The sequence below is a fragment of the Chlorocebus sabaeus genome, chromosome 4 (genome assembly GCF_047675955.1).
Source record: "Chlorocebus sabaeus isolate Y175 chromosome 4, mChlSab1.0.hap1, whole genome shotgun sequence".
Classification (NCBI taxonomy): domain Eukaryota; kingdom Metazoa; phylum Chordata; class Mammalia; order Primates; family Cercopithecidae; genus Chlorocebus; species Chlorocebus sabaeus.
The window spans coordinates 45054152-45067129 of record NC_132907.1 but is presented as its reverse complement, the minus strand read 5'-3'; the positions used below and the strand labels follow the sequence as shown (position 1 = coordinate 45067129).

The following is a 12978-nucleotide window of genomic DNA, read 5'->3' as shown; positions in this document are numbered from 1 at the left end:
CCAATAAATCCCAACCTGTTAGATGCTTTTGGAGATTAATAGAACTTTAAGCTTACTACACTATTTCATTATAGGCAGTTTATATAGTGAGACTCACCTGACATTTACTTAAAATGGCTATTTTCCTATGTTTACTAAAAATGGCTATTTCTCTGAAAGTTGATTTTTGTTTCTCATTTACTTGTTGCAGATGCCACTGTTGTGTCTAGGGCAGACAATCCATAACATACTTAAATGCTCTCTGCAGGCTAAATGTGTGACCAGAGAGTATTTTCTGCCTGTTATCCTGGTGAAATTATAAATAGCACCTTCTTTCACTTTCAGTGGTTGGATGATAAATTTTAAGGCCACCCTCCCAATTTATATGTAAAATTACAAAAAAAAAGAAAAAAGAAAGAAAGAGTGCTAAGGCAAATAAATGTGTCCTGATTCCCCAGCACCACTATAGGGATGTAAGAGTGGCAAAGCATGGGTTCCATAAAAATTCCATGGAATTTATGATATAACTGACCAGTTGAAAGGAATAAAATTGATATTAAAAAATACAGATTACAGATAATAGCCTCGTTTTCTAAGAAGCATGTAATTTGCAGGGCAAAGCTGTTCAACATGGTGGTTAATCCTAGGTTCTTCAGGAGGCCTCCGTGAATGTGAATCTCAGCTCTAAACACTTACAGACAGAGTGACTTTAGGCAGCTTACCTAATCGCTCTAAGCTGGAGTTTCCTCATTTATAAAAAAGTAGATATTAACTGTTTTTACAGCATAGGACCATTGTGTGGATTAAATGAACAAAACACGTCAAAGCATTTTGTACAGTGCCCATCATATGCCATGTACTAAATGTCAGTTATTATTATCCTTAGTGAAGCAGAATTCAATTGGTAAACAGGGCATGTAACTGACCTTCTGGATACAGTGCAGATACATTCCTAAGTATCATATGAAAGAAGGATCCATAATTCCATTTCCTTTTTCTCAATACTAGAGTAGGATAAATTCATGGTTAATTAATAAAAATCAAAATAGACATTACATAAATCTGTATAACTTAAGATTCTAAAATAATTGAGTCATACTTCTATTTTTCATTCATTTAATAAGTATTTATTCAGAATGTAGTACAAATAGGTCACTTTGCCTTTAATTAATACTGCGACACATACTTGATTTCCACCTATAGATGAACAATGCTAATGAGGAATAGGTCCCCAATTCTTTGCATAAATTTGTTCAATTAGACAAAACAAAAGAAACACTTTCAGTGATCAAAACTAAACTATGAAACTGTGAAAATAATTATACCTTTTAAGATTAAATTTTGAATTGGATCTGAGATATTCTGAAGTATACTGGCAGGGGAAAGTGGAACGAGGTTAGGGAGTGAACACAAACATCAACTCTCTACAGTACGATGTAAAGGAATACAATTGCTAAATTTTGGAGGGAACAGATACAGGGTCTTCCTCTGTCTCCCGGGCTGAAGTGCAGTGGCAATCACAGCTCAGTGCAGCCTTAAACTCCTGGGTTCAAGTAATCCTCCCGCCTCAGCTTAGTTGGAACTACAGGCAAGTACCATGCCTGGTTAATTTCTATTTTTTGTAGAGACAGGGCCTTCTTATTCTGTTGCCCAGGCTAGTCTCAAGTTCCTATCCTCATGTGATCCATCCTCCTTGGCCTCCCAAAGTTCTGAGATTATAGGTGTGAGCCACCATACCTGGCCTAAAATTCTTTATATTTAAAATCAATGCATTATTAGAATAAAGGATAAAAATAAGGTTTGCATTTGTTCTGTCCATGAAACATGAAGAACAAGGGAAATTTAAGTAAGTTGAATGCAACATAATCTGTGTAATAGTTTAGGAATTAGACTCCTTTTGCTCACAAGACACTAATTCATTATTAAAGAAAATATGACTGGACCTTTATACTATTCTGTTTTTTTCAAAGTAAAAGAAGCAAATACTGAAGTTATAAAAGCTTGTTTTTCTTTATAATTTTTTTCAATCATGATTTGTCACAATTTAGATTGTTTTTCTAAGAACAAGTAGAAATTTACAAAATTTAATTTTTATTTATACATTCATCCATTCAATACACATTTCAAGACATCTCTATTGCACCCTTGCACTAGTAGTTACAGGACAAAGAAAGAAAATAATCCAAGAGAGAGAATAACAAATGTGTATTTATAACACGGAGTAATAAACACAAATAAATGTGGAGTTATTTAAGCATGTAAGATGGTAATTGCTCTAGTAGGTATGGGGGCTTCTCTAAGACACAAGATCAGATTAAAGTCTTGAAAGATAACCTGGGGTTAGTCAAGCAGGTGGAAGTGTGAAGAGCACTTTCTGAGCGGAATCTCCATGTGCCAAGTCTAGTTCAAGAGACTGGATAGAGATTAGCAATTTGGAGAATGCAATATTAAGAAATGGCAAAGGTGAGCCTACAGAGATTCCAAAGTTGCATAGTGAGGTTTGTGTTTGAGAAAGTGGACTCAGGCAGCCATGCAAAAGAGGGATTAATAGAAAAGGAGACTGAGGTAGGAAAATCAAGGCATTAGCTGTTGCAGCTGGTGAGGGCAGAGTTGGGGAGGCAATGGGGTGGATTCATGAACTATTAAAAAGGTCAAAGGAGCAGGGATTCATGACCCATAAGTGTTAATTAACACAGAAGAAGAAAATATCACAATGAGTTCTAGATCGGGGTCTGAGAAGCTAGATGTTGGGATAATAACAAAAAGACTGCAAAAGGAGATTTACACTTTGGCAAAAAAATGTGTATGAAAGTATCTGAGAATTTTATGCCATCATTAAATCTACTTATTATGTTGAAAATCCTTGTTAGCTGGAAAGACTAAGAGAATTACCAAAGGTGCCTAATATATAAACTTGGAGTAGTTTTCCTACTTCAGCTTTTATGTGGCTTATTATTTGCAGTTAATTTACAGTTGATCAGTATTAGTTAATCCATTTATCATCACTATAAGATTGGTTAATGGAAGCAGATTAAAATCCAACAGTGGTAATTTTCTAGAAGTCCTCTAGAAAGACTATAAAAAGCCAAACATCAACTTTAATTTTTGAGAACTTTTCCTATTTAAGGTTACTGAAATAAAGCATTTTTGCAAAACAAAACAAAACAAAACAAAACAAAAAACCACACAGTATTGCCAATTAAAAATTCAATTTACTACAGAAATATTTCTGATTATTTTACCTTCAGGAAGCAATGCTTCTTGCTTGAAAATTGTATCAGCCTTGATGGTTAGTGGTGGCAAAATGGAAGAATGCATACTGCAGATGGGCTACACATTTGTTGCGCTACACATTTGTTTCCTTGTGTTCTATATTCCCAGTCACAAATATACTGCTTTGAATTGTATTTAGTCAAACAGCAGATTTGACTAATATTTCCCCGAATTCAAATAGTTTAGATTAATTAAGCTGATTGGTTATCTACCATTATATAGATATCACCCAAATAATGTCAAAATAATAATTAATTAAATTAAAACAAACGCATGGACCTGAGACCAGAATAAAATGAAAACCAAGAATAAAATGAAGTTTGCCATTAGTGGGATGTATTCAAGTTCAGCAAACTTACATTTGTAGTTATGATGCTTTACAAAAAAATATTGCATTTTGTTATACCAACAAAGAACTTGACCAGCTTCCAAGTCACTACCTTATGTGTATTATTCATACTAGTAATAATGGTAAACATTAGTGATATAATTTTCACTACCAAAATTTTATTACATTTTTCTTAGCCAATACATGGAGTAAATTTTTATAAAGTATTTCTTTTCAAATCATTGAATTACTCCTCCCCAACCTTTAAATCCCCTAGTCGCCAAGAATCTTGGGTTCCACACCACCACTCTTCTGTTCTTAAAGTTGTTGCCCTGCGAGCAGTGCAACACTGCACCCACCAGTTCCAAGGACACATCATGGTCATTTACCTTATCTAGCATCCTGTGGCATGATTTTAGTATTTCATTCAAGCACTGACAACTTTTCATGTCGATTCAGATTTTATAAGATTTGATTACAGTGAGTTTATAAAATATTTCAGTTATATACGCAATAGAAACAATGCATCCTATTTTTGAAGATAAGTCTAAGGCATTCACGGCAATAAAAAAAGAAGTACTTTAGTACTTCTGGACTTCAGTCGAGGGAATTATTATTGTAAAGCACTAATAATACAAGTTTAGATATCTAACCAGCCATAGATACCAGGAAGCCAGGTGTTAAATCAAAGACACCAGGAAACCATGAGCCACAAAAGCATCAGTGTAGGAGTGTTTTAGGTATTACAACTATATGGACCTGTACTCTAAAACATAAACAATGGTGTACTTTATGAAGTTCGAAACCCTAATTAAAGACTAATAAGCACTTTAGCCTGGTGGGGAGAGTAGTGGTTATGAGTGGAATAAAGACTGGAAAATTTGCTTTTGTAGTGACAGAGCTTTAGAGTAAGCACAGTTTTATTTATTTGCCTTAAGCCAATATTTCTGGATAAAAGGTATGTTTTTCTTGTTGAGATTGTAGAATAACTATCATTAGCAAAGGCAGAAAGTATTCAACTTAGTAAAGACATATTTTTTCACTATCCCAGAAAGATGACCTTTATATAAAAACTGTTACATATACTTCTATAGATACTAATAAGAAGCATGATTTTGTAAAAAAATAACTTTCTAAGACAAATGGCAAAGGCTTTCTTTTTCATGAATTCTTTGGTTATAAACAGGTTTTGAGTGATTTTTATTCTATGAAGTATTAAGTGATTCTGCTGATATCTGTTCCATGTGTACTCTGAAGACCAGAATATAATTAATTTTATTCTGGTCTACCATATTTATTCTGATTTACATTGCTTTTATGTAACATAATTACAGAATGAAAATATACCTTTAGATCTGAGATAGCATGTATTATTGATGAAGCTCCTCTCCTGCTGAGCATGCTGCATAAGCTTTTCATCCTTTTAAAACTAAAAACTCAGAGGTTCTTAACAGGAAGGATAAAGAAAGCTGAAATACGAACTCTGTATATCTTCCAAAGATTCTCGACATGAGGTTTTGCATTCACTGGCCCAGAGATTCCTGAGTTAAATAAAGTATAATCAAATATAATTAGTATGTTCTGGTTACTTTATAGTAACTTACTATCACTTTAGCAAAGCAAAAAATACTGGGAAGTGAGGGATCCAACCTACTGCCAAAAAAAAGATCTCCTACTCTAATGTTGATGAACTAAAAATTTTGAATCTAATCAGCAAAGAAAGTTAGCATATTATATGCATAAGTTTACACCCCCAAATATATGGGAATAGATGAAACTAAAATAGCAGAAAATCCAGAAATTTTGAGAGGAAAACAAATACAGCTACATGAAAAACTGTAAAAGAAACTAGCCCATGGTGCTAAAATAAAATATGTAGCCAGTGCAAAAGATTTACTTCTAGATTGGTTGCTATGTGTCCTCTGGTGGAAAAGGAAAGTATTTATTTTTGTACAACTATACTGTATATTTTCCCCTATAATAGTGTAAACAAGCATATTTGAGCACATCATAAATGACCAGATCTTTTACGGAACTAAAAAAAAAGTAACTGACTAGTAGGTAGCCTATGTATATTGAATTTTACCTTTTATTTGGAATACCATTCAGAAGTAACTTACATTTTTTCTATGCCTGGGGACATTATTTTCTATACCATTGCTATCATCTGATTTCCTGTACAGAAAACAAAAAAGAAAATTACTAAATGTTTGTATTATATAAAATTAAGTAAGTACATCACTGATATGGCTATCAGGTTAAAATGTAAAATGTCAATACAGACAGAATTCTTTCTTCCTAAAAACATTTTACTTACAATGTTAAATTTATTTTTATGGCATTGCTTGAAGAGGAGCTGTACCCACAAATGATAGTGATAAAGGCTTGTTGATTTTATGCACAGGGAGAATTGCTTCTGCCCAAGCATGAGTGAGGACTTGGGCATAAAGACCATAACTTACGTGTGGTTTTGGAAACATGCAAGGTAATAGCCAATTAGGAGGTCAGTCAACATGTGTGATATTGGTGCTACACATTTGTGTGCTTATTACACTGAATTAGAGGTTAAAAATGGTTGTTTTTCCACCCAAAGTTTATCACAGCAGGATTACAAATGTGGGCCTCAGATTCTAAAGATTGACTAAAACTAAATAACCAGTAGGCATAATGAATACATTGCCCTTCAAGGTCTTGGGGGCAGGCTTCAATTATCAAATCATAATGCATATCATAAGACATTGTTACTTATAATTAACTGATAATATTTTCTAAAAAAAAGAAATCCCACCTGAGTGCTTCTTTTTCTTTTGTGTGTACTCTTCAGAAGCAGAATAATGGCCACTAAGAAAACACCTCAGCAACTATTGCAAGAAATGGTTTGAGGGGCACCAAAAATCTCATTGTTATGAATGAGTTCAAGTGCCCTTGATATTTGTATGCAATCTAAAGATAGTGAAATAACCTAAAGAAAAGAAAAACTAAACACCTTCAGTGATCCTTTTGGTGCTGTATAAGATGAGCAAAATGATGTATATTAACCCAATTTTCAGAAAAAAAAAATTCATCTTTTACACTATAGATTGAATCCATTTTACATTGTTCAGAAGTGATGGTCCATTCCACACTGTTCTGGCACCATCCTTTCAGAGTGTGTTTTAAATCAGAATGCAACCTCCAAATGTGAGCTCAGAGGAATGGTTAGAGACAGTGGAAGGCAGAGCTCAGAGAATAAAGGAACCCGAGCAAGGTTCTGTCTTCAAATATGTCAATGACTGTCATGTTTGTTATATGATGCTAAGAACAAGAAAAAGGCCAACACACGGAAATACGAAAGATTAAAAGTTCAAATCAACATAAATGTCGATGCTCTCCAGAAAGAGAAGGGATTCCTTTGGGAGAGATACAATTCCCTTCCAACTATTGGTGTCTATGATTCTAAGACAATGCTGCTTTTCTCTATCTGGTGTTATAGGATTTCTGATGTAGTTATTTTGTGCCCTTAACTTGGAAGCTCATATCATATTGGTTTATTTTACCAGCCTATGTGAACTGAGTGAACATGATTATTTGAATAATGTCTACAAACATCTAAATGACAACTGTCTGCTCCACTCCTGCTATTTGTGCCTGTAACACTCACTCCATAGAGCTCCTGTTGGCTGATAAACTCTAAGTGCCATTTTGTGTTGGTAATAGTTGCTCAGGCCTTCCACTTCTCAAGTTTCTTGCAGCAACTTTAATCTAGCCTCATTTTCCTGGCCCCCAGCCCTTGGCTCTATTGTTCAGGCATTAATCCCAGTGTTAGACACCTCTGTCACTGGCCTCTGTACTCAGTTCTCCGGCTTGGAGGAATTCGGAACTCCCATCTTTGCCAAACTAAATTACATCCCTGGTGATTTTATTTCCAGATCTCCTCATGCTTAACTCTAAACAAAGGCTATGTAAGAGAACCTGTGGCACAATTTGTGTTCTCTGAATAACTAATAGAATTCTAGGCCAGTGATTTTCAACAGACAGAGGATCAAAACCATTCGTAGATGTTTTCAAGAAATACAGATGCCATAGCCCCAACCCAAGAGATTTTGATCCAGGAGATTCAGCAAGGTCTGAGCAACTGTATCTTTAAAGAGACTCTTAAGAGATCAAAAATAGCCAGGCTTGAGAACCATTGCTTTAAAAAAATAATATTAAATACTTCCTGATGGTTACTGTACACCTTCTGTGCACCAAAACCTATGCTACGCATTTACACATATATAATATTCATTCCATCCAACAAGCTCATATGGTGAGTACTATTATTAAATCCATTTTGTAGAGAAGAAAGCTGAAGTACAGAGAAGTGCAGGTAGTAAGCGATGAAGAAGAATTCTCACGGAGGCAGGCAGACTTGGAATGCCACTTTTCACCACCACATGGACATATACAGAAAATACTCCTCTGCCTTTTTTCCCCCAACTGCAAATATTTCATTCAATTTTATATTTCCCTATATTTTACTCAAGTGAAAATTAATCTGTAAAAAATAATACTTACAGCTGTTCAGTCTGCTCAAATTCTTTCCCCTCATCTGTGTAACAAAAGAAGAATTTGACTATGAAGTTGGTTTGTCATTTTTATGGAACATATATGCTCAATTAAACCTCTTTCCTAAGTAAGAAAGTACTATGCTGTTTCTCCTGTTTGGAATGAAGGAGAGACATTCACCTACACCTCCTTCATCTGCACTACAGACCTTATCTGCATTTCTGATCAAACATAGTTTAGTGGCTTGGTATTTTCAAAAACATGACTGCTTAGTTTGTCATTACTTAAATCATTAAAATTTAGTACAAAATCAGGAAAGAAAACAGGATGTAAGGTCAATTTTCTCGAGGATTATTGCTTTATCAACCTGTAACCCATCAGGCACAGGCTACAAAAATAGGAAATGACAGGACAGTCTCTCTTCAATGAGAACTCTGGAATGGTTAATAAAATATTTTTTTAAATGATAATCTAAGTGAAAGAAAAACTGTTTCTTTGAGACTTTTTATATTAAGCTATCACAGATTTTTCTAATAATCCAGGGCCAGAATACATATCACCTAACTGGTACTTAGGTACCAGTAGCACCAAAAAAAAAGGCAGGGGGGTTAGGGGTGAGGTGGGGAAGAGAAAGAAAAAAGGCACTTTTATTTTCAGGAATTGAAACAGGAAGACCATTGATACATGTTTCTACCTCACTGTCACCATTGTTGTAAACCTAAATACTGCTCCAAATAAGAAAATGAAGATTTTCCCCAAAAATCCTAAAGTCATTGCAATGTATCAAATCATAATCCATATAAGTAAATGATACTTATAATTAACTGATAATACTTTCTAAAAAAAAAAAACAAAAAACAAAAAGTAATCCCACCTGAGTGCTTCTTTTTCTTTTGTGTGTACTTTTCACAAAGCAGAATGGCGGCCACTAAAAGAACCACCTCAGCTACTATTGCAAGAAATGGTTTGAGGGGCACCAAATAGCTCAGCACCACAAGCTCAATGTGTTCTTCACTCTCGCCTAATTGGAATAGTGCATGGCACCAGTAAGATCCCCCATCTTCCTCCAAAAGTTGTGTTATCTTCAGCTTTGTTTCATTAGCATATGTTCCATTGATCACATATTTATTCATTTGAACACCAACAGGAACCTAATATAAGGAGACATTAAAATCCATTCCTATCATAGTACATAAAAGATACATGATGTAGTTTCTGAGTGAAAGCTATAAGATAATGCCAACAATATTGCTTACTAGAGAAAAGCATATTAAAATGTACGAGAAGTTATCTATAACAGACTTAAGTCTTATCAGAGTTTGATCTCCCAGGGAACAAACAAAGAAAACATGTATACATTGCTATAAGGATTTAGCAGTGAATGTTTAAAACTACAAAGAAGCAAGTAGGTCATCATGGCTAAATATTATAGAAGAACTAAAAACAAAAAAATCCCAAACATCTGAGTCTCACATTCCTATGCTTGCCTAGTGCTTTAGTCAAAGTACTTTTTCCTTCACAAGCACAGGCACATATTTAAACAACTACCACCCTGAAAGCTACTATTTCTGATAATTCCTATAAAGGAAAATTGCTCACTCCGACAATGTGATTTCCCCAGGCTAGAAATGAAGATGAAACTTTCAGGCCTTTGGAAGTGATGTAGATAGAATGGAGGGGACCCCCTGTGAGCCTGGGATCCAAAGTGAACTGCACACCTTCTGCCTTTTCATATCCGAATTTCTTTCTCTCTCAGGTAAGCTGGCTTCTAGGAGTTGCTGGGTTTTCCATAGCCTCACAAGGTGACATACTAAGCTATTTCGGGCTGTTTTATTTAATCTATTTAAATTAAATTTTATTCCCAAGCCATTTGATGCTTTCCCTGCCCCATCACTCAACCGCACTGTTCAATAAATGGTAATCTGCATACAAATATTCTCAGAGCTTATCAAAGGAAGAACTATCTGTGAACATATTATTTGTGCAAAAAAAATTACAGCAACCTGGCACCATGTGCACAGCACTGCCTGGGATGTTTGGTACAGATTGGTCAGAGCTAATCAATCAAAATACCATATTTTTAATAAGTACCCAGCTGATTCTGATGCACATGGTTGGTCTACATTTTGAAAAGGCATTTGTGCTCAAGTTTTGACCTGCCCCCTGTTCCCCACACTTTACTCACACCCTAATATGACTCATGCTTAGAGTCAAATTAAGAGAATAATGACTAGTATAGCAATGGATGAAAGCACCAGTACGTCTAAAATGACATTTTCAACATCGGATATAATTAGATGAAGGCTAATGTTTTTCACGTATTGTCGTACCACGTACAGATCAATAAATAAAGCTGTGTATTTCAAATACCACAGTTGACATTTGTTTTTACAAAATTACACTTTTTAAAAAAAATTACATATACACAATGATTGCTTTTCCTCATCATCCATCAGAAGACAAGCAGGAGTAGGAATGGCTTTAGTCTGCATCTACGGGATTTTGTTGGAGCTATTTCATTGAAAAACTGAACCTGTTAGCACAGAATAAGTCATACTCCCTTCTGAGTCATTTATCTGTCATCCTTCAATAGTCTATAATAACACCAATTTTGTCTAAGAAAGAATTTAATATTTCATTGTAACATCTACACTGTCTCACATGTTCCTTCTACAGTTATAGCTTGCCTTTAACGGGACTTTAAATTGTAATGTTTATTAGTGCCAGGGCAAAGGAAGGGTGTCTCCTAAAGGACAATGTCCTAAATTTTCCTGCCATTAGAGGCTATTTGGGGAGAAGAAAGGAAACCAGAAATTATTTACAAAATATTCATGTTTTTCTTAATATCAGCTCTCTGAATAGTGATTTCTCTTAGTAAAAAAGGAATTAAAAGTATTTGGCTTCTCTCAGGTATCTTGAAAAGGCCAATGACAATTACTGATAGAACTCAAGATGTAATATTAAGTTACAAAGTTTTCATTATTTTCTCAAATAGTGCCATTATTTTCCATTCTATCACAGATGTTTCAGGAGACAGAATCCCAAAAAGGTGGCTAGCGTTTTTTCTAGTTACTTTCACGGAATGATTTTTAAAAAGAATCTTTTCTAATGGAGTTATTTCTAAACTAGGCAACTATACACAAAATGTAATTTCTTTTCAAAGAATGTAATTAAATTGTTAAACCTAAAAAACAAAGTACCAGCTAATGAAACGTTAAGAGTATCTTCATATGTATAATGTAAACATGCCAAAAACCATCAAATGAAAACTCCATTTGTCACTGCTCTTTCTTTATGAATATAAGCTAAAGAACAATATAACAAAAGTATAAATCATCTTAGGAATGTTGAGTCTGTTACAATCTTGTTATTTATTAAATAAATGCTTTTTGTTTTTGTTGTTTTCTTCAAATCAAGGAACTATCTTACCTTTATACTCCCATTAGTACTGTACCAGGTCCAATTTAAAGGAAAACAATTTTGACATTTACATGTCAAGACAGTAGAATCCCCTACGTAAGAGATCAATGGCTTGTTTTTCCCATGAAGTTCAGGGACTGAGAATAAAATAGAGAAATGTATGTTACTGAAAGAGTTTAGGTAAAGGAAATGCATTAAATGAGCAGATACTGTCACCTTTTATTTTTTCATTACATTATTTTACATACTTTCAGTTATATATAAATGAAACTAATTTATAATAGTTAGGGTGTAGTTAGCAGTAATAATAATAGTAGACAGATTCAATATAATTGTCTCCAACGTATAGAAATGGAAGGTCTTCTATTACTGAGCCTAACAACAAAAGTATTGTTCCTTTTTGGATAAGTTACATGTTTTGGATAAAAAAAGAGGCTTCACATTTTCAAATCCCTGTTCTTTCTTCCCACTTACTAAGCTACCTTAGAGTAATTATTTTCTTCAAAGTTTTAACCTCAGGTAGCCTTTGAGTGAGAAGATAAAATTTCCAGGATAGGAAATCTTTAGTTGATACTAATTTATTAAAAGTCAGCAAAGAGTTAGAGAAGGTGGGAACAAGGAACAAAGGAAAATTGACAAAAAGAGAACAGTGTAAAACAGAAAATAAGATTTAAAAATGATTTCATGTGATTTTGTAAAAAATATATATACACTAATATCCATTATGATAAATTTCCTAGTCAAGGAAGTTTGAAGTAGATTCCATTAGAAACAGAATACAAATGAGCACTGAATTTAGAAAACACGTAAGTTTTAAGGATGTAAATAACTTGGTAAAGAATAGTAAAACGTAAGAGCATAAACAGTACAATGAAAAGCCTACATGGTACAATCAGTTCCTTCTGATTGACCTAGAAGGATGCATTATAGAAGGTACACTTACATTGAAGATATAGACTCATCAACTAAGATTATTTTAATTTTTTTCTTTTACTTCTTCAAATTTTAGCAGGTTTTTGCTTTTTTTGGTTTTGTATGTCTGTGTGTGTGCCATATGCCTGTGTCTGTGTGTTTACTTTTTTCATTTATATGTTTAGTTTGCCAGTAGGGAAAGAATGGATGAAATCATGTCAACTAAAGACCTGCAGATAAGCAGAGATTGGAGCTTTGCTAAAATAGGGATTCTTTGCTGAAGTCACAAGGTTCCCTATAACCTGAAAGGAAGAGCAGCCACACTTCTTGACTTCCACGTGAAGAGGCACAAGATGCATTAGTGCATTACAAGGGCAACAACCTCTACGGCCCTGTTAGGCTCACCTTAAAACAAATGCTGCTTTGGAGTGCAGGCTTTGTATTAGCCACTAAAGGGTTAAGGACACAGTTTCCTCCTTCTCAGGTTGTTTATCTCTCAGATATCCTATTTCTCAATCTCCACGTTTCTTTCTGGCAAT

The 12978-nt window shown here is 34.3% G+C and overlaps 1 protein-coding gene across 3 annotated transcripts in view; it reads right to left on the bottom strand.

The window, feature by feature from the left end:
- Nucleotides 1-1083: 1083 nt before the first annotated feature.
- The window catches only part of EMB (embigin), a 52911-nt gene continuing 41016 nt past the window's right edge, over nucleotides 1084-12978 (bottom strand). For 2 of the 3 annotated variants that reach the window (XM_007971991.3, XM_007971998.3), the window contains exons 5-9: nucleotides 11537-11664; nucleotides 8982-9258; nucleotides 8117-8150; nucleotides 5701-5755; nucleotides 3135-5121 (exon numbers count right to left, since the gene is read on the bottom strand). In XM_007971991.3, the coding sequence (XP_007970182.1) occupies nucleotides 5104-5121; nucleotides 5701-5755; nucleotides 8117-8150; nucleotides 8982-9258; nucleotides 11537-11664 (512 nt within the window). In that variant the 3' untranslated portion in view covers nucleotides 3135-5103. Of the gene's footprint in view, nucleotides 5122-5700; nucleotides 5756-8116; nucleotides 8151-8981; nucleotides 9259-11536; nucleotides 11665-12978 lie in introns of all 3 variants that reach the window. The other variant, XM_007971994.3, reaches the window with a different exon arrangement.